Raw genomic sequence first — 25,422 nt, 5'->3', positions numbered from 1 at the left:
ACTCAGCAATGTTCGTCCTTCTTCTATAACTATAGGAGCATCTAGCATCTAAACATTGGTCAAAAAATGGATCAGATTTCAAAATCTCCCAGTGTTTGGCAACAACTTCCCTAATTTTGAAAATATTTGTGCCATGGTTAATAACAAATCTCAGTTTGGAATCAGCACTGTCACCTGTTGTGTTTACATCAGTCTGTAGAAAATCTGCATTTCTGTTTCTCAAGAAATCATGTCTAACATAGTCAGATGCCTTAATTTGCTCTTTTATAATATTATTTTTATAACCTCTTGTGATAAATCTGTTGCCCATATCTTTAAGTTCAAGTTTGTAACCACCATCTTAACTGCAAATACGCCTAAGTCTTTGAAATTGTGACTTAGGTATGTTAGCAGTGATATGCTTGGGCTGGCAACTACTGGCTTCTAGAATAGCATTCTCGGTAAATGTTTTTCTAAATAAACTGGTAATCATACAACCGTTTGTTTTCTTACTTTTCCTAACATCTAGGAAATCAGTACTGTTTTTTTCTATTCTATCAGTAAACACAAGACCAAACTCATTTGAATTCAAATAATTAACAAATTTTGTCCAGTTACTAATAGTTCCTGCCCAAATGCCCAAACAGTCATCCAGGTAGTGACTCCACATTATTAGGTTTTCTTTAAATGGATACACATCACTATAAATTAGCTGTCCTCCTACATATCCCATGAAGAGGTCAACATAAATCGTTGCAAATATAGTGCCCGTGGCAGTTCCCTTCATCTGAAGATAACAGTCACCACAAAAATAAAACAAATTCTGTTCTAATATAAATTTTGCACAAGTAATAAGGAAATCAACATGTGCTGGTGAATACATACCATACGCTTCCAACCAATATTTCAAAGCTCGAATACCTCCACTATGTGGGATATTCGTGTACAAGAACTGGACATCCAAGGTACAAAGGAAAGAATTAGGGCTCACTTCTAAATCATTCATCAAGCATAAGAAATCATTAGAATCTTTTAATCTAGCTGTCACCAATTGTTAATAGTAGTTTTAAATGTTGTTCAAGATATACTGTCAAGGGTTATGTTAAGGAACCTCTCCCTGACACTATAGGTCTTCCTGGTGGTTTAATAGGTGTTTTATGTATCTTTGGCAAGATGTAGAATCTCTGGGGTTTACGGTCATCCACTCTAAGTTGTTTATAAAGAGATTCTGATATATCTCCATGCAACATAACATCCAAAAGAAATGCATCAGTTTTTCTTTTGAAATCCATGGTTGGATCTAAAGGCAGTTTATGATAAAATCTATCATCATTTAGTTGCTTCAAAGCTTCACCCACATATTCAGTTCTTGCCAATATCACTATAGCACCGCCCTTGTCAGCCTTAACCACCATTATATTCTTGTTATTTCTGAGCTTGGTTAATGCATTTCTTTCAGACCTAGTCAAGGTATCACCAAAATCTCTGAAAATCACATTTTGATTTATGTGTAAATCATGTAATACTAAATCCTCAAATAATTTCACCCTAGGGTGATAAGGTGGCTGAAAAATGGATTTCTTAAAGTCAAAAACATCCACAGGAGCACTACTGTTGTCACTTTTAGTATTAAAAAATATTTAAAATTCAAATTCCTACAGAAATGTTTAACATCTAAGCATACATCAAATTCAGAAGTAAAGCATGATGGTACATAGCTAAATCCTTTATTAAGTACACTTGTTTCCTGTTGAGTTAACTCATAATTAGTGAGATTAACTATTAAATTGTCCATTTCTTCATTAGTGTTCTCCACTACATTTTTGTTAGGTCCCTGAATGCTTGTTCTATGTTGGTCCCAGGTCTGCTTGTGATGTTTGCGCCCACCTCTTCTAAAGGGCCCCCTCTTCCCCTGAATTTCTTATAAACTGGTGATGTTGATTCTTCAATACAATCTCCCTCTGTATCAGTGCTGGGAGGGTTTGATGAAAAGTCTGAGGTGCTTAAATCAGTGATACCCTCAAAAACTCTCATTGGCTTCAAAATGGATCTGTTTCTCTTGCGCTTGTATTTGGACTGTCTCTTACTTGAGTCAGCAAAATGCACTGACCTCTTTGTTGTAGAGACTTAGGCGTATTTGCAGTGAAGATGATGGTTACAACCCTGAACTTAAAGATATGGGCAACACATTTATCAGAAGAGGTTATCAAAAAATATTATTATAAAAGAGCAAATTAAGGCATCTGGCTAAGTTAGACATGATTTCTTCAGAAACAGAAATGCAGATTTTCTACAGACTGATGTAAACACAACAGGTGAGAGTACTGATTCCAAACTGAGGTTTGTTATTAACTATGGCACAAATATTTTCAAAATTAGGGAAGTTGTTGCCAAACACTGGGAGATTTTGAAATCTGATCCATTTTTTGACCAGTGTTTAGATGCTAGATGCTCCTATAGTTATAGAAGAGGGAAGAATTGGTGAGTCACTTTCTTGGTACAAGAAGATAGACTGACCCCAAGAGAATGAATATACTTATGCTCTTTGGGGTAGCAATGCCTGTGGGAATTGTGTGTACTGTAGGGTAGTATCACGGATTAAGTCATTCACATCCATTAATACTTCAAAAGTTTTTGATATAAAACATTTGATAACATGCCATACTGGGTGGGTAGTGTATATGGTGGTCTGCCAATGTGGAGCGTTTTATGTTGGTCAGACCTCCAGAAATCTGAAGAGCAGAATTGCAGTACACCTTAGTGATATCAGTTGTAAACAGAGAAGCACACTTTATAAACACAAAATGGAACACACTTCTGCACAATTCCTTTTTGTTGGGATTGATATGGTGAAAGGGGATAGATTGTCTGACATTACCAAACATGACCGCTTAGATAAAAAGGAAAGGATGTGGATGGTTAAGTTGGGGGCTTTATATAAGCCTGGACTTAATGATCACTTATGATGTCCATTTGTCAGTTTTCACTGTTCTTCCTTCTAAACCTTAATTTGACATTGTATGCTGACAGTAAAGGTATAGTTTGTTTAAATATAATAGATCTTGGACCAAACAACAGAACAACAAAATTTGGGCTTATTTATATATATTGAATTGCACAAAGTTGATTCATATTTTTTGAACATGATGTTTTTATTAGAATATATGCTTCACATTGGGGAATGTGTACTAAAATAGGATGTATGCCTTTAACTGAATGGGGACTATGACATATAAATATTGGTGGTTGCTGCATTGTAATTTCCCACCGATGACGCCAGGGGGCGAAACCAGTCACCGGTCTGTGTTTCAGAGTCGAATGGCTGCTACAGAAGCTGCTTGAATGTTTGTTCTACTGGAATAAAAGTTTTTCTATGGCCCTTCTTCCTTTGGATTTACCATGAGGTTTGATATACTTGTGAGTACTGGATTTCATGTTTGTGCTTGAACTATATACATATATATATATATATATATATATATATATATATATATATATATATAGGTTCACTTTATAACATCGAAATACTGAAATGTCGAATTTCAGTATCTCGAAGCTATAAAGTTGAATGTTAAAAATAGCGAACGTTCATAATCGCAAATTTGACGTATGTCAAAAATATGTCGAATTCGCGGTTATGAAGTTGCGCTATGTAATGTCTGGGTTTGTGTTTTGTTGGTGCGTGGTGCTGTGTTTGGATGTAGGTGTTATGTCAGGTAAGTGATTGTTTTGTAAGGGTTTTGAGTGGGAGTTAGAGTGTGTGTGAGGGATTGGAGAATGTGCGTGTGTGAGTGAGCTTTTGTTTTGTGTTTGTGCGATCTCGGAGTTAGTATATATAAGTAGGGGGTGTGTGGGGGTGCAGGGGGGCTTGCCCCGCTGCTTATGTGTGTGTGAGTTGTGTATGTGTGTTGTTTTTTTGTTTATGTTGTGATGTGGGTGTTGTGTTGTATGTTTAGTGTAGTGTGTGCGGTGTTTTCGGTTATGTGGTTTCGCGGTTTTTGTTTGTCGGTGTTTTGTGGATTTGGTTTTATAGTCTCGAGATACTGAAATTCGATATTTCAGCATTTCGACGTTATAAAGTGAATCCATATATATATATATATATATATATATATATATATATATATATATATATATATATTTATAATCATCAATCTGTATTACAATTGTTTATTATGGCATAAAACGGAGTAGTCTAGAGGGGTAAACTCAGGGCATTAGTTCCTCTTAGAATATCATCTGAAGTTAGAGATGGTAACATTCAGTGAGAGAAAGCCCAGTCAAGATTAAACAGTACTGTGTAATTTGTATAAATACTTGTTTTAAAGCTGAAAGATGGGCTTGGGAGAAACCTGCAACCTTAGAATTTTCTTTTAATTAAAAACACATCATGTATCCTGAGATGCTTATGTGGACTGAGCACTGTTGTGAGGTGCTGTTTTCTTTATTTTGAAAGTACAAATCAAAATGCATTAATATTCTAATTTGTGGGTTTTTACATACTTTCTAGATCCAGTATGTTTTTGAAACCCAGTGTGAAACTTGATTTTATATGTGTGCGTATATATGAATGACTATTTAGTTAGTGATGACTATCAGAATGTAATGTTGACTAAAACTTAAAAGGAATATTTCAGTGATAAGAATCAATTTCATGAGATTTATTCAATTGCGCACACGCACGCACACACACACACACACACACACACACACACACACACACACACACACACACACACACACACACACACACACACACACACACCAGCACAACAGAATTATTTTGCCATATTATCCCTAGGATTCAATAAACTCAGTGTAGACTTTGCGTAAAGCCTACATGGAGTTTACGTGTTTGCGTGGTGAACATCAGTGCTTAATCCATATTCATGTCGCACACCGCATTCAAAGGTAAGCAAGCAGGGTTTTGTGTCTGGCAACAGTGTTTGCTGCCAGAAATCCATGTAAAGCAACAAGGATAACAAACTTGTTTACATTGGATCAGGTTGGGTTAGCAGGATTGTGTGGAATGCACAATGATTAGCAGGGTTTATCATGTATTAATATATATGTTCCAAGCACAGCACAGGACATTGTATACAGTGCAGAATATTGTGTAATCCCATTCCTGGCAGTCTGTACATGTTGTGTAACTGATCTGTAAGGATACGTGGAATGCCATTTATAATAAACAGACAAGGGAAGTATGTATATTGAACACAGAGATGACGTTTGAGGATGAACACCAGAAAAGAGGACAGGTGACATATTGTAATGTACTACAGATGAGGGCATGTAAAAGGAAGACAGTCATAGCAGTAACACTAATAACATCACATGGTACAGTATGGACTGACTGCGCAGTGACAAAAATATATTATCTGACTGTGACAGAAAGTGGCATAACAGTGGAGAAGATGTCTGTTTGATATAAGCATCCAGACATGAAAAACGGAGAGGATATCTATCAGTGATTTGTATACAATTGGAGTTGGGTGCGTATTGTAAAGTTGTGCAAACTGATTTCCCTGAATATGCCTGTATTGTCAGCAGAGGTTTCCAACAAGTGGGACACACTTACAGGCTCAGGGCCAACAGTGAAAGCAGCACGTGCAATCATGGACAATATCAGAATAATACCACCAACATATGTGATTCTGAGTGAGCATAGATGGTTCTGCACCAACACACATGTACAACTATTATGACATGTCAGCAATCTGTCAGTGCAATCAAGCACACTCTTCTGAAACCAACATATGCTGGAGTTGTGAGGAGAGACACTTGACATTATGATCACTACATGCTAGATGACTGGTGTGCATGGCAGATATATATCCACTATCCACACTGTCATGAATGTAAAGCATGCCATCAATGTTGTTAAGCATATGTTACGTATGTGCTGAGTGTATCTCCGAAACAAGTATTACACATGCATGTGGTATTACACCTTGATGGACATTCCATACCATCAGACAGTAATGTTTATGCAAAAAACTAGCACCTAGGTATACACAAATAGGTGTGTGACAGCTCACTGTCGCAAAAGTTATTCACTTCAGTTACAAATCATTGCAAGATGTGTAGGGAGGGACACGAGGAAGGGTGCATTGTACTCAGATATTGGTGTGGTGAAGGCTGTGAACTATGAAGGTATTATGGCTTTTCATGTGGGTGTCCTGGATATACTGAGTTGTTGTGTTACATGCAAGGGAGTACTCACCACTGTGGACACATGCTGGTGGGCATTCCACATACAATATAACCCAAGACACAGGCCACATACCAACTGGTCTGCTTATAGGGTGTGACTTTTACATGATCCTTGATTTGTGCATTTGTTTGCATAATGAAACAAATCCCCACATGTATTTTTAGTTTCATCTCATGTGTTGTCATGTCTGTGGCAGCAGTCTTTGATGTGTGTTGATACTGTCTGTATTATACTAATATCACATTTGGAGTCAATGATTGCCCACAGTCTGTAGTCCTCCAGACAGCTATTTGTGCACAGGAGTTGTATGTTATTCTTGACATCTGTGATTTAAATCATGGACAGGAAAGGGCCTAGCAGACAGCCCTGATGTACAGACTTGATCACTGGACATGAGTTATAGGTCACTCCACACATTCCAACACATTTAGATGTCATGTATGTGATCCAGTGTTCTACCCACTTGTTGATATAGCTGTTTATGGCCATATCTGCCAGTGGGAAGTGAATACCTCAATGTGGACTTGTATCAAATGCCTTGGCCTGGTCAATATCCACAGGATGGTAGTGTTGTCATCCTGCATGCTGTACATGACCTCTTTCAGGACATCTGATAGACTCACAAATCTCTGTTGTATGCAGCTGGAATATTACTAGTGTCCATTTAGAAAAGGTCCACGATGACATGCTGCTCTACCTCACAGATCAGGAGAGTCAGGATATGTTTATACATGCATGGATCAGGTGCTGCCCCACCCCACTCAGATGGATGCATAGTGATGTACGCCATTCTATGGGAACATAGTCCATCTGGAGGGTGTGTTGAAGTGTGTCTCAAACCGTGTCAGATAACCATATGTTCTGAGTAACACTATAGGCGATCTGTAATGTTGTCACAGCTCTTTGAGTCTGTGTGATAGGCCTTCATCAAGGTAAGACAGTGCATATTGCCTATCTTGATCTGTTCTAGGGTTGGACACACTCCCCCACTCAGGTATCATTGACAAACTCTATGAGCTGGGGATTAACACCTATCATTAACAAGCTCTATGAGCTGGGGATTAACACCTATGTCACTATATAGTTAACCAGTTGCTTCACCGACAGACCACATACTGTGACAGTTGGTGAATCAACTTCTATCATTAGAGCTGTTATCATTGCTGTACTCCAAGGATCTGTGCTGAACCCTATACTGTTTGGAATCTTTTTCTCAACAGTCCAGGCTACAGAATACAACTTGTGGCTTACAAAGTTGCTGATTCCTGCACATTGGTTGAAATCATTGAGTCCACCAATGATGTTAACATACTACAGGAGGGGCTGACACAGACAAATGATTGGTGGTAAAGCCACACGGTTTTCTAATAAATGCAGAATGTGTTAGGATTTGGCCCTTACACAAAGTGGAATTTCCTGGTAAGTACACCATTCACAACACTAGCCCCATGTTGAAACCAGTGGTGCAAGGTCTGGAAGCACACACATAGATAGCAATCTGAACTTTGACCAACAAGTGTCCACAGTGATGTGGAAAGGCTGTGGCATGCACCTCATAAGTCAGGCCATTGAATTCAGATATGAGGATGATATACCAGCATTGTACTTGAACCTCATCAGAACACTAATACAATATAATGCTACTTTTGCATGTACCTCACCACACACCTGCAGCAGCTGGACAGACCACGGATGTTTCACACCAACAAAATACAGGTCCTACAAACCATGCCATAACGGACATGGATTGATTGAAAGCCTTGTTCCTGAAATCTGTATCTTATAGAATAAGGTGACTTCTGCCTGGACTACAGGCTCTCTCTGACACTGCCCTGATGGGTATACTGCACATCTTCAAATCAGCAGAGTCTGGTGAGAGGAAGATGGTAAGTGCACAGTCCTGCATGCTGTTATATAATGCTCTCTCTAATGTCAAGCACGTGCGCAAACATGCACTCACACACACATACACACACACACACACACACACACACACACACACACACACACACACACACACACACACCAGCTGACTGCAGAACTCCTACCTATCTAAGTTCACTAATTACAGAACTCAGGACATTTCACAGGCACAACAGCACAAGTCTCACTTTTACAAGGCTACAGAGCAACTTGTAGTGGATGACATCAGCAGTGGAGGTTGGAGAGAAGACGGTGGAAGGCCTGCCTGAAGTGGATGTGTAGGTATGTGCAAGTGTCAGAAAACTGGCAATCCATGATATTAGAGTGGTAATTGTAGGATAAACACTTATGCTTCTCTGACTAGATAGACACAAACACACACCTCCCAGTTCACTACAGTGAATTCAGAACCCCTACCTATTTAAGTACACAGACTAGAAAACTCAGAACTTTACACAAGTGCCATGGCACAAGTCTGACATTTACAAGTCTGCAGGACAGCTTATAGTGGATGGCATCAACAAGGGATGTTGGAGAGAGGAGGTTGGCAAGGCTGCCTGCAATGGATGGGTTGGCATGTGCAAGTGTCAAAATATTGGCAGTCCATGGCATTGGAGAATATACACTTATGCTCCTCTGACTAGCTAGACATACATGCACCCACCTTCCGGATGACTGTAGTGAAAACAGAACTGCTACATATCTAAGTAGACAGAACAGAGAACTCAGGACATTATGCAGGCACCATGGCTCAAGTCTGACTTTTACAAGGCTGCAGGACAACTTATAGTGGATGACATCAGCAGTGGGTGTTGAAGAGACAAGGTTGCCAGGACTGCCTAAAATGGATGGGTAGGCATTTTAATATTATAATGTGCATTATCATTCCAAAGATGTGTATGATATATAACACCACATGTGTTATTTATTTATGTAGTGAATTTCATATATTTATGAACAAGTACTGAGAGACCATGATCACAGTGCATGGGGGAAGGTAAAAGATGGCTACATTGTAAATATATGACATTTAGATTCTTAGATAGGGCCTTCATTTTTTCTGTTTCCACATATATTTGCATGTCAGGAACACTAAATGGATATTAAACAGCAGTAATACATGCTATTGTCCAGTTTGCATAGTGAACCGCAGGGTAGCGGGTTTGTGGGATGGCTGCAAAGTGTTTGTTCATGCGAGATACACATTTATTTAGCTTTTACTTGTTTGCATGTAGGGGAGCAGTGAGCAAACACGAGGCTCCTTGCTAAAATAATGAAATGTAATATTGAGTGTGTGAAACACAGCTGTTGCTTAGCTAACTCTGTGGTAGCAAGTGTAAATACATTGACATATTTATTTTTGAGCACAGATGACATAGGGTTTGAATCCAGGTTTATATAATAATTTTAAATAAGTATCGATAATGGAATGATATAATACTTTAAGCTAAATTCACCATGTGTTATTGTGTTTTGATGTAGTGCAGTGTGTTTGAGTGGCATTACATGGAGCAAACTGGACCAAGAAACAACTGCTTGGCATTGGTGCATGATGCCAAACTCCACACAAACATAGAAGCCAAAATGTGAAGGGCTCCATTTTTTGCCACTTGTGTGCTGTGTGTGATTTTATTTTTTACCAGATTATAGGTGTTAAAATGGGGTAGAAATGAAAGAGGTGAAAATAGTGGGCAAGTAGGGGAAATAACAAAGGGAAAGCAATATAGGAATGGGCAGGAAGGAGGCATAGCTATCCATTTCTTAAACAGTGAAAAATGAAAATGCGTACAGAATATTAGTGAATTTGAGCTATCACCTACACAAAGAGGGGTGACAGTGACACAATCATGTTGTACAGGCAGTTGGACCTACTCAAGTGTGTCAAGTAGACAGTTGTGCAAAATGGAGAGCTATTTATGGGACAATATTTTTTGTGGGACAGGTGTCCACTTTTTCATTAAGAGAGGAATGCTGGGTAAGGGACATTGTTATTTCTGGGTCAGTTGGATAGGTGAGGAAGTAAATGCAAACAAGCAGGACAAACAAGATGAGCACAGGGATGGTGAGGGACACAAAAAAATGAGGGACACTGTGATTGAGGTGATGGAGGGGACACCTCAAGCTCACAACCTTCAGACATAGGCACAGTGAGAATCTAGTCCTTACTTGCAGAACTGTCATTACTGTTCCCTTACTCTGCTGGCTGCTGGGGTGTTGACATCTCCTCCTACTACATACCATGAAGGAGAGCAGCCTCTTCGTCTGGCAAAGGTGTTCAATAATGGTTCTGCATATGACCTCATGGCACCAGCCCTGGCAATTCCTGATGGGTGATGAAATCAACACCTCCACCAGTACTCCCAGAGGGTAACACAGCACCAGCTTCTAGGGTACCACTACGGGAGGGCACAGGTAGTGCAGGGGCAGCGGAGACACTACTGCCTGGTTGGGTCCCAGATGTGCTGGGTGTTTGTGCTTTAGCCAGTGGGGGGTACAGACTGACGCACTGAGGTTGGCCATCCTCTCTGTGCTGTGAAGTATTAATTGATTTGTTACAGATGGATGACACATAATAGAAAAAAAGAGACAAGGGCTGGGGTGAGTGAAAAAAGAGATAACATTAGTATCATTATATGTGACATAAATGAATTATCATGATTATGCATTTATTTATTGATTTGCAGTTTGTTAACCAGGGAAGTCCACTGGGCCATGTTGAGCCTGATTTCAGTGGGGCCTAGGGAGAAAAGCAACACAGTACAAGAACAGTAACATCTTAAAGTAGAATTATACAATTACAAAAATGGGTCAATAACACATTATTAACAATTATAGATATTAAAATGTGGATGGTCAGGGATAACCTCTGTACAGAAAGTGGAAAGTAACCTCATACATTAGCATCATACAGTTCAAAGTTTAGAACTAACCAGTTATAGACATTGTTTTACTCAGTAGTTAGACAAAGGATAAATCACAAATTTGAGACAATTTTTTACAAGATGCTAGGCAGGAGATAAGGCAAATATAGTGAGGCAAGTATAGTAAAGAATTAAGAAATTTCATGGGGGAAGGTTATTAGAGGACTGGGTGCAAGAAAGGTTCCAGGCAGAGAATATGTAAGAGTGTAGAGAAGATTTAAATTTGACAGGATTTGGGGTAGTTCTGATGGATAATGGGAGAACATTCCATTTCTTGGCTAGGGAGAAAGAGAAGATAAGTTGTCCAGAAGGTCATTAAAGCTTGTGAATCAGGAGTAAATTCTTGTTTTTGGATCTTTGCAAGCAAATATGCATGCATAACTCTGTAGCACAAACCAGTGTCAGGGGTCAACTACTATTGTATCTGAAGTTTTACATTTAAGTATACTTCCTAACAACTACAAACTATAATTATGGATTGCTCCAACTAATACTTGCAATATGTATATAGTGCCATATGCTTGTTCCAATTATATAGATTACAGTTAACAGCAGGACATTTATGCCAGTGGTACAGATTCTAAAACCTGTAATATTATTAAATATTTGGCAGTTTTGTTTAGTTGCTACTTGTGGTATTTGAACCCAGAACCTCTGACTATAGTCTTACACTTCACCCCTTAAGTTGGTTTGTGCTACAGAGTTATGCATGCATACTTGGTTGTACAGTTAGGATATGCTTGCTTAATGTGCTAGTACTGTATATAATTAAAAAAATATCCTGCTACACTTTTAAAAAAGCAATAATACTTCTCATGTGCTGCATAAATACCTCTAGCTTCCCTTAACCTCTCCAAATGTTCATTGTGAGCTTGGCTATTTCCATCTATCTCAGGATTCTCTGTGGAAAGAACAGAAAAAAAAGAACAGAAGAGCATTATGCATACCAGTCTGGGCTATATGTAGTTTTCTATGTATTATAAACTCTCTATATTAGCATACTTACATGGCTGTGGAATGTCTCCTGTTCTGAAATCAGCCAACCACTGGTTGACTGTATCTCTCTTACTTCTGTATAGGCCATTACAATGGTGTCTACATTGTTTTCCAGTGTGATGGAGACCAGTTGCACTGGATACAGTCTATGTTAAACTATTCCATGCCTCAGACTTGTACTGGGAGCCAGAATAGTCCCCCTGCATTAGCCTTTGACTGTGGCACTTTATCAGGTGTCCAATAAAGATTCTTGATTGCCGAACACCCCACCTTAGAGCCCCAAATTGGGCACATTCTCCTTTAACACTAGCCATGTCTACTCCCAAGTATAATGCAACTCACAAACAGTAATGCATCATTGATAAATATAGGGGACAGATTGGGGCATTAACCATGGCAGTGTGTGACCTGACAATCTCCTTGTATTCACTTTCATTTGTGTATGTGACTTAGTTAAGTGTGAAGGCCATACAAGTCCAGATATCAGAATTTACAGAAACATAATAGACAATATACCCTCAACCATACATCTGAACTTTCAAATGAAATTATGGGTGTATTATTCCTCATATATGCAATTCATATCAACTACACTATTTATAATTACATACAAAGAGCTATAGGTGATATATAGAATCATGTGAAATGGAACAACACCAAAAATGTATGGAATTCCCTGTATTAGAACCCAGGACCATGTGTATGGTAACTCAGTACTTACAGCTGCTGTCACAGGAATATTGAAATAACACTTGGATATTTTCCTGTTCATTACTGTAAACTGAACTCACAACACCAAAAATATGTTTCATCTCCTCTATTAGAATCCAGAACCATCTGTATTATATCCCTACACTTTCACCTGCTACCACAGGAATAGTGAAATAAAAGTTGCATAATTTTCCTACTCATTTTTAACTTCTGTGTATTAACCTCTAGTGCAACGCCACTTAACGTGTTTGCATGGTGCCCGCCAGAATTATTTGAATGTATCCATTTTGCAATTATTGACTGCTTCCTGTCTACATATATTGGATGGCTGCACATGTTGTGGGAGGTTGCTAAGAGCCATGCAATATCGCTTATCAATGTTGTGCAATGGAAAGCAGAAACTGCAACAATGTATCCTTTTCAGCCTTTGCACTGTCCCCACCCTGTCTGCAGGTGTTCTGTGTGCCTCTTGTGTGGTCCACTAGTCCAGGTTTGCACATTGCTAATCAGTGTGCAAATGAGATAAGCATAGTTAAAATTTGTGTTTACCCTGTTTGAACAAACCTGAGCATTGTGCAAACAGTAGCTTGCAAATTCATCTAATACATTAACAACTGGAATAAAATTGATGTTGGCACACATGACATATTTTCTGGATTTGAACTCTCAGTCCAATGAACCTTGAAAACACACTAAGGCTGTCATATCCCTCTTTGCCACAGAAACAACCTTGTAGTAGAGATGGAAAATCATTGTGCATACAACCAACTGCAACATCATCAACAGTACTACCAAAACATTTGTTTGTACATGTATTAATTTCAGATGTAGTGTACTGTGTGATCACACTACTATTTATGAGACCTGCTTACATATATGCACCTATGTCTTATTTGTCTGTGTTTGGTGCTCATTCTTGTCTTATCTGATCACTAATCTGAAACATAATGCATTATGTATAATTGTCCTTAAAATGTGTGAAGGTATTATATGGCAGTAATATACAGTTGTCAAGAAATGAACATGTTAAATGTTACTGAACAGACATTGTGAAATGTGCTGGACCCCATTCCTAAGCCAAAGTACAATTAAAGTTCAAGAAATTAGGATTGTTTCACTCTCTGATGTCAGCTAGTAGTGCTATTCACAGCACCTGCAATGTGCCCAGCAATGACTCCTTCTGCAATTTGTACAAAGTTACATGTATTGGTAGCATATCTAAACACAGTTGTAGACTCTTCTTTATAAGACCTGTTACTCCTACTAGTATTGGAACTGTCTGAGTATCTTTCTTCCACATTGCTCTCATTTCTGCCTGCAAATCCTGATATTTTATGACCTTGTAGCTCTCTGTACACAGGACACTGGCGATTTCAATGATCAATGCTACTTTTGTCTTCCTTTCCTGGACTACCATATCTGGTTTTCTAGCAACTATCTTTTGAACTGTTGGTAATGGATGATCCCATGTGATGTAGACTTCTCCATTTTCCATGATGCTTTTTGTCTCATGTTTCCAGTGTTTTTCAGCCACTTCTTGTTTTCCTCTCTAATCTATCCAACAGGTTTTGGGGCCAGTCAATCATGTCAACACTGTATGTTAGGACAGGAAGAACAAATTGGTTTATAGCTTGGATTTTGTTCCTAGATGTCAACGCTGTTTTCAGGATTAATTTAAGTCTTCTAAAGTATTCCTCACTAAGTTTTATTCGGATTTGTTCGTGTTTTATAATTGATCCTTCATCAAGTCCCAAATATTTATACACTCCTTCTTGCTCAAGTTCTTTTATATCACATTCTTGTCCCAAACTGATGTTTTCTTGGTGCTGCAGTTTTCCTGCTTTAAAGGTTGCTTTTGCACATTTATCAAGACCAAATTACATTCATATATCATCTTAAAAGTTTTTTGACAACTTGCAGCTGTGCTTCCAGTTCCTCATCTGATGAGCTATATGGTTTTAAATCATCGACAAAGAGAAGATGAGAAGTCTTTACATTTTGTTGTTTTCTAGGAGCCAGATTATAGCCATGGCCTAAGCTGTTAAGTAGACAGCTAAATGGGTTAAGAGCAAGGCAGAACAGCAGTGGTGACAAAGATTCACACTGGAATATCCCCCTTTGAATTTTTATCCCTGGGATAATAATTTGTCCTTTATCATGGCTTAATTGCAAAGTTGTCTGTCACTGTTTAATGGTTACTGTAATGTAGTCGATTAGTGTAGTGTGTATTGTATACATTTTTAAGCACTCATTTATCCATGAATGTGGTATGCTAGCAATTGCTTTTTTGTAGTTAATCCATGCCATACTTAGATTCTTCCCCTTTTTACAGTTTTCTACTATAACTTTATTTAACAACAAATGATCCTTTGTTCCATATGACTTTCTTTTATTGCCCTTTTGTTCTACTGCCATAATTGTGTTGTCTTCTAAATGACTATAAACTCTGTCGGCATCAATTTCCATGTATAGTTTATATGTTGTTGGAAGGCAAGTTATTGGTCTATAATCAACATGAGGTTCTTCCAGTCTTGCCACATTATTATGCCTTTCAGTAGACAGTCATTCTGCCATTAGTATGTCGTAACCAGCAATGAGGTATGCAACTATTTCCATTTCGGTTTTACAAAACCTACATTTGTCTGTTTCTCCCATGTATTCAATGGACTTTGTAAACCAATGTGTATGCAGCCCACTATCTTGGACTGCCAATATTAACCTTTCATTTCTTAGTTTGAATTCGCCTCTCCTTAACAATTTCTGCATTCGTTTCTGATCAGCATGAGGTTCTTCCAGAGGTTTTCTATACTTGCAACTATATTCATGCATTTTCCACATTTCTTGCCCTCTCATCTGGTCCTTCATCTTATATTCTTTCTTTTGTTTTTTTGGCACAGTCAGTTGCTGCCTGATTTTTATACACTTCTGGTTTGATTTCCATTCCTGCTTGACACTGATATGCTTCTGCTAGATTAAGCAGAGAAGTCATCTTAGCTTTATTCTCCTCATGTTTCAAAACTTTCACTACATTTGGGTCTTGTGAGGTCAGCAGATATGTGTAGACTCCCACGATTGCAGATCTATACATATAATCAATTTCAAGGAGGCTCATCCCTCCTTCGGAATGGGGCATATATAATCTTGGTATGCACTGATTTTTATAAATCATTTGGTGAGCATGAAGCATCCTTCGTTTTCCTAGCTAATCTATCCAACATGTTTTGGGGTCAGTCAGTCACTCCAAAACTGTAAGTTAGGACAGGAAGAGCAAATTGATTTATAGCTTGGATTTTGCTCCTAGATTTCAACGCTGTTTTCCTGATTAATTTAAGTCTCCTAAAGTATTCCTTACTGTTTTATTCGCATGTGTTCATGTTTTATTATTGATCCTTCATGATTTCCAAAATATTTACACACTCCCATTTGCTCAAGTTCTTTTATATCACATTCTTGTCCCAAACTGATGTTTTCCTGGTGCTGTAGTTTTCCTGCTTTAAAGGTTGCTTTTGCACATTTATCAAGACCAAATGACATTCTCATATCATCTGAAAAAGTTTTGACAACTTGCAGTTGTGCTTTCAATTCCCCATCTGATGAGCTATACAGTTTTAAACCATCGACAAAAAGAAGATGAGAAGTCTTTGCAGTTTGTTGTTTTCTGGGAGACAGATTATAGTCATGGCCTAAGCTGTTAAGTAGACAGCTTAATGGGTTAAGGACAAGGCAGAACAGCAGCGGTGATGAAGAGTCACCCCGGAATACCCCCCTTTTCATTTTTATCTCTGGGATAATAATGTGTCTTTTATCATGACTTAATTGCAAAGTGGTCTGCCACTGTTTCATGGTTACTGTAATATAGTCGATTAGTGTAGGGTGTATTGTATATATTTTAAGCACTCTTTTATCTATGAATGTGGGATACTACCAAATGCTTTTTTGTAGTCAATCCATGCCATACTTAGATTCTTCCCCTTTTAACAGTTCTACACTATGACTTTATTTAACAACAAATGATCCTTTGTTCCATATGACTTTCTTTTATTGCCATTTTGTTCTACTGCCATAATTGAGTTTTCTTCTAAATGACTATAAACTGTCAGCATCAATTCCCGTGTATAGTTTATATGTCAGGAAAGCAAGTTATTGTCTATAATTTTTAGGGTAGCTTGCAGGTTCACTGTTAAGTATCAGCATTGTTTTTCCTGTTGTTAACCAGGTTGGTGTCTGTTTGGGGTCCGCATATAACTAGTTCTTACTCATAGCTAGATCTTCATGCAGAGATGTTAATACTTTCAGCCAAAAGTTAGGTACTGCATCTGGGCCTGGGGTTTTCCAATTAGAGATTTTTCTTAACTTTGTTTCAATCTCTCTGGCTGTTACTTCATCCCATTTCATATCCTGTACCTTTAAATCTCTTATTCTTTCTTTAACTTCTTCTATCCATTTAGCATCTTTGTTATGTTCCACAGGATCTTCATTGATACTTCTCCAAAAATGTATCTATTTCTTCTTTTTTTGACGGTCTTTCAATCCCTTTTACCTTATTTCCCAATTCTCTATAAAACTTTTTTGGATCATCAATAAATTGATTATTTTGTACTTTTCCTTTATATTTATCTTCTTATCTTCTAAGTTTTTCCACCTGTGCTGAAATTTTTTGTGTATTATTCGCGATAGTGTATGCTAGATCCTGGTTTGTTTTGATACTGTGCATTGCTTTTATCACATCTATATTTCTTAGTATTTTTGTTGAACTGTTCCCTCTTCTATAGTCTTCTAAAAATGACACTTCTTGTCTTAACTGCTTTATAGTTTTCTCTATTCAGTATTTCCATGATGGTATTCAATTTCTCCCCTTCCTTTCCCTCACTACCTTGTGTTCTTGTGTTAGAACTATATCAGTTATTAATTTAGCTGCACAGTAATATATCCTGTTTACTTCAGTTATATCGCATGGATCTCTATGAACATTCCTAATTACTGTGTTCATTTGTTTTATCTGACTTCTGACTTTTTAGGTTTTAGTAATCTTCTGCAAGGTATTTCTTTCATTGATTTTAATATATCTGTCTATATCTATTAAATCAAGCAACTCTTCTCTTAGCTCATTTTCTTCCAAACTATGGGCACGTCCCTTGTTTTCCAATTCTTGTGGGTATTCTATAGAAGATTCTATAGCATCTTCTTTTGGCACATTCTCTTCAATTTCATCCTGTGCCATCCATTGCTCTATCATATGAGAACTCACTGGCCTATCACTCCTCAACATTGACTGCATCAGAGTTTCCACAGTTTCCTGTTCCTTCCCTTGCTGTCTAGTTTCAAGTAAACATTTATACTGGTTTCCTGTGGAAGGCACCAGATTATCGTCATATGGCATCTGACCAATTGCTTCCTATTCCACTGTTTTCCCCTTAATTTGGATATCCATTACTCTATCCTGTTGTGGTGCTTTCTGAATTCGATTTTTTACACAGAATCCTTCACTTTGCAGGTATTCCATAACCTCAGTTTCTATTTCTTTAACGGCTCCATTACTAATTTCCTTTTCTGCTTTTCCTCTTTCTCTTCTTATTTTTTGTAAAGTTTTCCATGCCTGGATTCCTTTGCCTGTACTTCTCTTCAAATATCTTTGGTGCTGCTCTTTTTGTATTGGTTAGTTTTGCTTTCTCCTTTGCATAAATATTATACCATATTAAAACTTTTTTCTTTCCCATGTCCATATTTCTTCTTCAGATGTTTCCTGATCTTCCTATTTCTCCCTACTTTGGGGACTTACTCCATCCTGCTGTGATGTAACCTGTGTTAGACCTTCTACACACCAAATCCTTCACTTCGCGGGCACTCCATAACTTCATCTTCTATTTTTTAACTCCTACTTTACTAATCTTCTTTTCTACTTAACATCTTTGTAATATTATTTTTTTTATTGTGAAATTTTCCATATCCGGATGTCTTTGCCTGTATTTCTCTTCAAACATCTTTGGGGCTGTCTTCTTTACATTGATTAATTTGGCTTTCCCATTTGCATAAATATTGCACCATATCAAATCTGTCTTTCTTTCCCATGTCCATATTTCTTTCTCATACTTTTCAAAAATCTCTAGGTTTTGTTGTTTATATTTTCGCACTTCCTCAGATGCTTCTTTTTCCAAACAGATTAACGTTTCTTGATCCATATACTGTTTTTCACAAGTCTGTTGTATTAATGAACACAAATTTTCATCTGAAGCTTCTGACAGTTTTTCTTGAAGAAGTATTTTTCATTCCTCTGATTTCCCTCTTAATCATTTTGTATATCTTGTGTCTAGAAATTCTGAGCTTTTTGCATAATAGTAGCAATACATAATTTCTTTCTTATCCTCAATAGTCTACTTTATCATCTTTATGGTTCTTCTTTGGCCTATCAGTTTTTGTGATTTTTGTGGACTGCTACTTTCTTCTACAACGGGGGGGGGGGGGCGGCATCCTCCCCCCTGGCCCTGACCTGGCCCCATTGTAGTAAAGTTTCTGTATTTTGAGGATTCTACACTGTCATCTTTTCCAGTCCTGGCACCATTGCACCTACCAGGACTGGGCACTTTTTTATCCTGGGCCTTGTGCCCCCAGCTATCTTTTTTAGTTTTTGATGTACTTCTGTCCATGATATATGCTATATAAATACAGTCTATATATCAGTGTTGCCTTGGTGAGATTTTGTGGAAACAGGGTCCACCTCGTAAAGGTACTCACCAAGACTTGAGGATGAATTCAGTTTCAGCACTACTCTCCTTTGCTTGCTGGCTTTTCATCTCTCCATTAAGACCCCCCTTCATCTCTCCATTTGGACCACATTTTCATCTCTCTATTTGGACCTCAGACTCCACCATGTTGCTGATTCCATGGATTGGATGAATGACACATTGGAACAAGCGGTGTCTGTGATGGAACGTCTGTTGAGAGTAGGACAGCAACCACATTGGCATAGGTTGGCAACATCATCTGATGTTAGCCAATATGGCTGTGCCACATCATGCTGCCATAGTGGGTCTACATCCACAATTCCATCACTGGCTTAGGTGTCCACTCCCAGATGTGGCACACCATGGGGCCATGGTCCTGGCTGTCCTTGTGAGAAGACGTCATCTGGCAGACATCAGTCACATTCTGGTAGCAGCAGTGCATCTGAACAGGGACACAGACATGCCAGTGCAACTCCTGGCAGAATCAGGTCTCGTGGTTGGGAACAACAATGGTGACCTGCCACCTTTACCATGTACGGTTCACACCTGTCCAACAAACCAAGACATAGAGCTAACACACAGCTTGGCTGTGTTCTTGCATACACTCGCACACTAAGTTTAACTCTGAAGGGCCCATACAGATAGACACGCACACACACACACACACACACACACACACACACACACACACACACACACACACACACACACACTAGTTACAATGTTCATCTGTGAGGCGTCAAGCTCATTCTGTCACACTGATCATGTGTTACTTTAGCCAAATGTTTCCCTGTTTCTCTTTCTTACTCACATGCACTGTCTTACCTTATGTGTCATCCTAAATTTCCTGCTTCCCTCCACCCCTAAACACCCTGTGCAAGTGAAGATATCTGTGCCACATCCTTGTTTTCTATCATTTGAATTCAGGGATGCATATGCTTTTGTGTCTGATGCTCAGGGTGCATAGCTGCCTTGGTGCTTAGTATATTTGTGTTTGTGAGGCTGTTTTTCTAATTGTGCTCTTCACATATTTTGGTGTTGGAAAGTAAGACAGTTGATAGAGTCAAAACAGTGTTTTTTGCATCAGAATGTTCTGAGGGGTATGAAGTCTGAAACTAAATACATCTCATTACTTTCTAACTTCGCTCTTTAATGATTTTCCAGTACAAAAGTATGAGGACACACTGAGGACATTCGTTGACCATCAGTATTTTTGAGAGGTATGAATACGTGAATCTTTGATGCCTGAGGCTTATTACCTGATAGAGGACACATGTATTCACATAAGTCTCTGCTGTCATATTTGAAAGTCATTTCTGTACAAATCAACCAACTTTTATTTACTTACATTAGCAAGTAAGAACATGCAATGGTATGCCATTCATTTGCATTATTACAAACTTCTGGTTTAACACTCCAGTTCAACACTTACCTTGTAAATGCAGAAGTTGATACAGTTTATTTCAGGGCTGAGTCTGTAGGATGCCAGCAGTATACACCCATTACATGGGTAGGTAAATGTTGTGAGCATTGCCTGGCATCAATGTTATTGTATGTATGTGCGTAGGATGAAAGGTTTAGCACCTTAGGTGGTGAGTGAGTGTGTTATGCATTGCCTCTTAGCCATATTGAGCTTGCCTATGTCTGCCTACATCCACAGCAGCTGTTGGTTCCTCCTCTCACTCCACACCTGCATATGGCTGTGGTGACCTTGCCATTTGTGGTGGGATGGGTGCCCTGTCCCCTTGCTGATCCTACTGCTGCTGTTTTCTTGGGATGATGTTGTGAAGCATGGCACACACGGTGAAGATTTCTGTACATGTACATGGGTTGTACTGCAGGGCTACCCCAGATGTATCTAGGTGCTGGAACCACAACTTCAGCAGCCCAGACACACACTCTATGATATTTCTAGTTTGAACTTGTGCCTCATTATGACATTCTTCTGCAGATGTGTGTGCATTTCTGATGGGTGTCATCAGCCATGGTTCCATTGCATAACCTGCATCCTCCAGTAAATGACCCTGTGGGATATCACCCCTGCTGAACATCTGATACAGTTGGGAGGTGTGCCAGATATGAGTTGTGGTAACTGCTTGGGTTGCTAGCACAAACACATTCAAGATGATTCCCTTAGCATTACACATGACTTGGCAGTTGATGGAGTGAAAGGCTTTCCTATTTATGTAGACCCTGCCCTGTTCCCTGGGTGCTGCCTTGATTTCTACATGTGTACAATCTATTGCACCCAGTACTTCATTCAGGGTAGTGTGCTACAGGGTAGGACTCTTGCATATTTGTGACCTTGACCTGAGGAGTGTGAAGAAAATGTATGTGGTCACTGGCATGTTGGAGCATAACATTCAGAAACTGATGGAGTACATACCTTTCAACTGTACAGATTTTTGCAGAATGCCCAGATTTTTGCCTCGTATTTTTAGTCCATTTTTCATAAAATTGTTTTCTGGCAAATTAGTGGCAAATCATTAAAGCTTGAATTTAGAAAATAATGAAAGACATTTGAGTTGCAGAATCCATACCCTTCAAAAAATTCAAGCTAATGCAAAATCTGTTATTCTATCAACTTTCTAAGTTTGTATGAGCAATATTTAAAAATTGTCCCTATTTTTTAGGCTTTTGTCCCACTTTTATTTATGGCTTTGTCCAGATTTCTTGCTGTAAGAGGTTGAGAGGTATGATGGAGTATCCTGGAAGCTGATGCTTGTGAAACTCCCAGCATGTCCCTTGTTGGTCTCTGAAAGGTTCCTATAGCTAAAATTCTAAGGGCTACACATACCTTTGTCTCCACTGGTATTGGTTCTCCTTGGTTTGCCCCTGGTGTGAGCTGAGAACAACAGAGGTTGCCGAGTTCCTGTACTGTGTCTTTACCCTGTAGCACTCTACAATTTCCACATAATGCAAATTCTGATAAATGGGGTCTAAAAACTCTTCTCCTTTTTGGCCTTGGTCTGTTATCAGCAGCAGCAGCATAGACATCAGCCTGTTGCACATTCACATGGATTAAATCAACAGCAACCCTTAAGTTCTTTCTGTGTAGACTGCTTTCCATGGCTGTATTCCAGTAGGTTTTGAAATTCGCAGGAAAAACCAGCACTGAGTCTACACAGTTGCTTTATAGTTTGTTGAATTATTCCTCCATCTTGGATTGGATCCAGACGTATGATTATTTAATAATGGTTTGGATTTACAGGTGTTCACAAAGTCTGTACTATATAAAAAAATATACAAATTGTAGTCTTACCCTACTAAGTTAGCAACATTTTAAGTAAAGTTTGGAGTCCAGGATAACATTAGAAGGTTGATGTTTGTAGGGACAAGTACTACAGTTTTTTATGCCCTTCAGTATTATTTTCAAGCATAATGCTACCTTTACCAGAACACTGTCTGTTCAAACATGTTGAATGCTTGTCAGCTTGTCATGTCCAAGCTGAATACCAAAAGACACCACAAAGAGTATATTAACTATAATGATGGGCACTGTATCACAGAAGCATTATGTGTATTTCATTTTCTTTTTTCTTTGAATTCTTAAGGAATTGAAGATGTTGTCAGAACAAAGTAAATTATAATCCTTAGAATATACAAAGAAAAAATAAATATAACAGTAAACATACCCTCTAGGAAATGTTTGTAAACTGCTAGATCAAATGATTCTTCAGCTGACATCTTTGGTGACACAGACGAATATAGCTCTGACAACAACCCAGGAAACCTGATTTAGATTAACAGCAGACACAAGATGATGGACATGGCCATCCTAGGGAGTGGAGGTCGTGCAGCAGGATGCACATTAATGCATTCTCTTTCAAGACGGAGGAGAGATGGACATGTGCATCTTGGGGGTGTGGTTTCAGTTCACCAACCCACCACATGGTGGTAGTCTTTGTAGGAGACATATGGAAGTATTACACCTGCAAGGGTCAAGGTGCTATTGATCACCTGTGGTATCATTGGATGCACTTTTATTCACCAGGGGTGGGGTTAGGCCAATTTAACTTTATAGATGGAAAATACCCTCATGGTTGCTTGAATGATGACCCCATCTGGATAGCCCTTACCCTAACACTAAGGAAGTATTCCCAGTGAATTGGGGAGGAAATAGGAATGTCTATTTAGTGGGAGCCTTGATGTCTGGCAGGAATACAGGTGAAATGAACATAGAAAAACAATTCTGTTCAACTGTATCATCAACAGTAATGCCTGTGTTTCCAGGGCAGGTGGGATATTCATTCATTTTATCCTTGTGCTGAGTAGTGTTTCCACCTAATTACTGAAGTTTATTCATCACTGCACTGCAGTAAAGTATTACAACCCATTTCATCCTGGTTCATCACATTATCCAGAAAAATTCTCGCCCACTGCATCAGTTCAGTTATCTTCATGTTCCTGAATTCCTTCTATATTGCACAATCTACAGTCTCTTCACCCAACTCATTTTGGGGTATTTTATGATCTCTAAAGACATCTGCTGTCTATAGACATTCATCTGTAATAACTGGTAACTAAGTAAAATGCTGACCACACATCAGCTATCATGATTCTAACAACCAAAATGTTTGCACACACTTTATGACCATGTGTATAAGTATTATTACTGTTGTCACTAATATTTGACTTGCATTTACTTTTAGAACCTGTCTCAAATGATTCCAACCTTGAAAAGTTTTTTAATTGGATGTTTGGACCCTCACCGACCAAGGATGAAGTGAATGGTAAGTCAGTTAGTTGCCTGATAATGTCAACAAATGTAGGCTCATGTTGGGTGCCTTTTATGTGATGAGAGAAGCACTTAGGTGTGCACATGCTAATGCCATATACTTTGGGGAAAAAAGTCATTTTTTCTTCAGCCCATCTTGTCAATGATGGAATTACTAACATCAGAATAGGGAATATCACAACCCTAATTCCTGTATATTTACAATTAATATAGTTTATTTATTTACTTACTTACTTACATGCTTGCTTAAATTTTAATGTTACACCTTAGCATAAAGGAAGTGGGCTTTAAAAAATAAAGCCAAAAGAAAATTATCTAAATGTTCACAAAATAACAGGAGGATTTTTATATACCACACTGCCTAAAATCTATATCCATCAAACCTGTTCCTTTCTATCTGATGTTTATCAACTTTTAAAGGAAAATGTTTGCTTTACAGAATTACATTAACGTGCATTTGTATGAAACGTTATTGCAAAAAATGCTTAGCAAATGGTTAAGTTATGGCAACATATCTGTATTCTAAAAAATTAATGCTGCTGTCCATTATTAAGATAAAGTACCAACCATAAAAGTTTTCATATGAGCAATTATGGGTGCAACCAGGCATGCCCATTGTATAGAGATGGATGCAATGTTTTTAGTATGCCTCTGCAACTATCGTAGGCTTGAAATCAGTATAGTCCCCCTTTGCAATAGTAAAATCAATGCACTTCACTGTGAATAGTGTTTGATTCCAGATGCACTTTTATCTTTAAATCAGAAATAGAAGTTGTATAGCATGGTTAGAAATATGATTTGTTATCTGAGAAAAAAAAACTCCTTACTGTTGCTGGGAGACAACACGTGTAGAGAGTGTATGCCTTTACTAATTACAGGATATATCTGTTTTACATGGGTTGACATATAGTATATGTGTTTAGGAGACAGTAGCAGAAGAGTACCAGAGAGACTCTTCCATGTATACTCCTGTGAGTAATGTATGGTGGGTCCCCTATGAAACCTCAAACTCCAGGATGCCAAGGAACCAAAACACCGATCCCAAATGCCCAAAATACCAAAAAGGCAAAATCTCCAATTGAAGGCTTTTTTTGCAGGGGTGACAACCCACTGTACCTCCCCCCATTTATATTTTTCAACTCCTGGTGGTATAAACATAAAGGGAGAACTGTCACAAAACAAAGATCAAATTACACACACACACACACACACACA

At 38.4% G+C, this 25,422-nt stretch overlaps 1 protein-coding gene across 4 annotated transcripts in view; it reads left to right on the top strand.

Annotated features, from left to right (window-relative positions):
* The window catches only part of LOC122813703 (zinc-binding protein A33-like), a 596,671-nt gene that overhangs the window by 515,760 nt on the left and 55,489 nt on the right, over positions 1 to 25,422 (top strand). For 2 of the 4 annotated variants that reach the window (XM_044086159.1, XM_044086158.1), the window contains one exon: positions 24,122 to 24,202. The exons of the other annotated variants lie outside the window; for them this stretch is intronic. In XM_044086159.1, coding sequence (XP_043942094.1) covers positions 24,122 to 24,202 — 81 coding nt within the window. The remainder of the gene's footprint in view (positions 1 to 24,121; positions 24,203 to 25,422) is intronic. 4 annotated transcript variants of the gene reach the window in all.

The sequence above is a fragment of the Protopterus annectens genome, chromosome 10.part0, assembly GCF_019279795.1.
Source record: "Protopterus annectens isolate FY-2018-M chromosome 10.part0, PAN1.0, whole genome shotgun sequence".
In the NCBI taxonomy this organism is placed as follows: Eukaryota; Metazoa; Chordata; order Ceratodontiformes; family Protopteridae; genus Protopterus; species Protopterus annectens.
The sequence above is the reverse complement of the archived record's forward strand: the minus strand, read 5'-3'. Positions and strand labels throughout refer to the sequence as shown.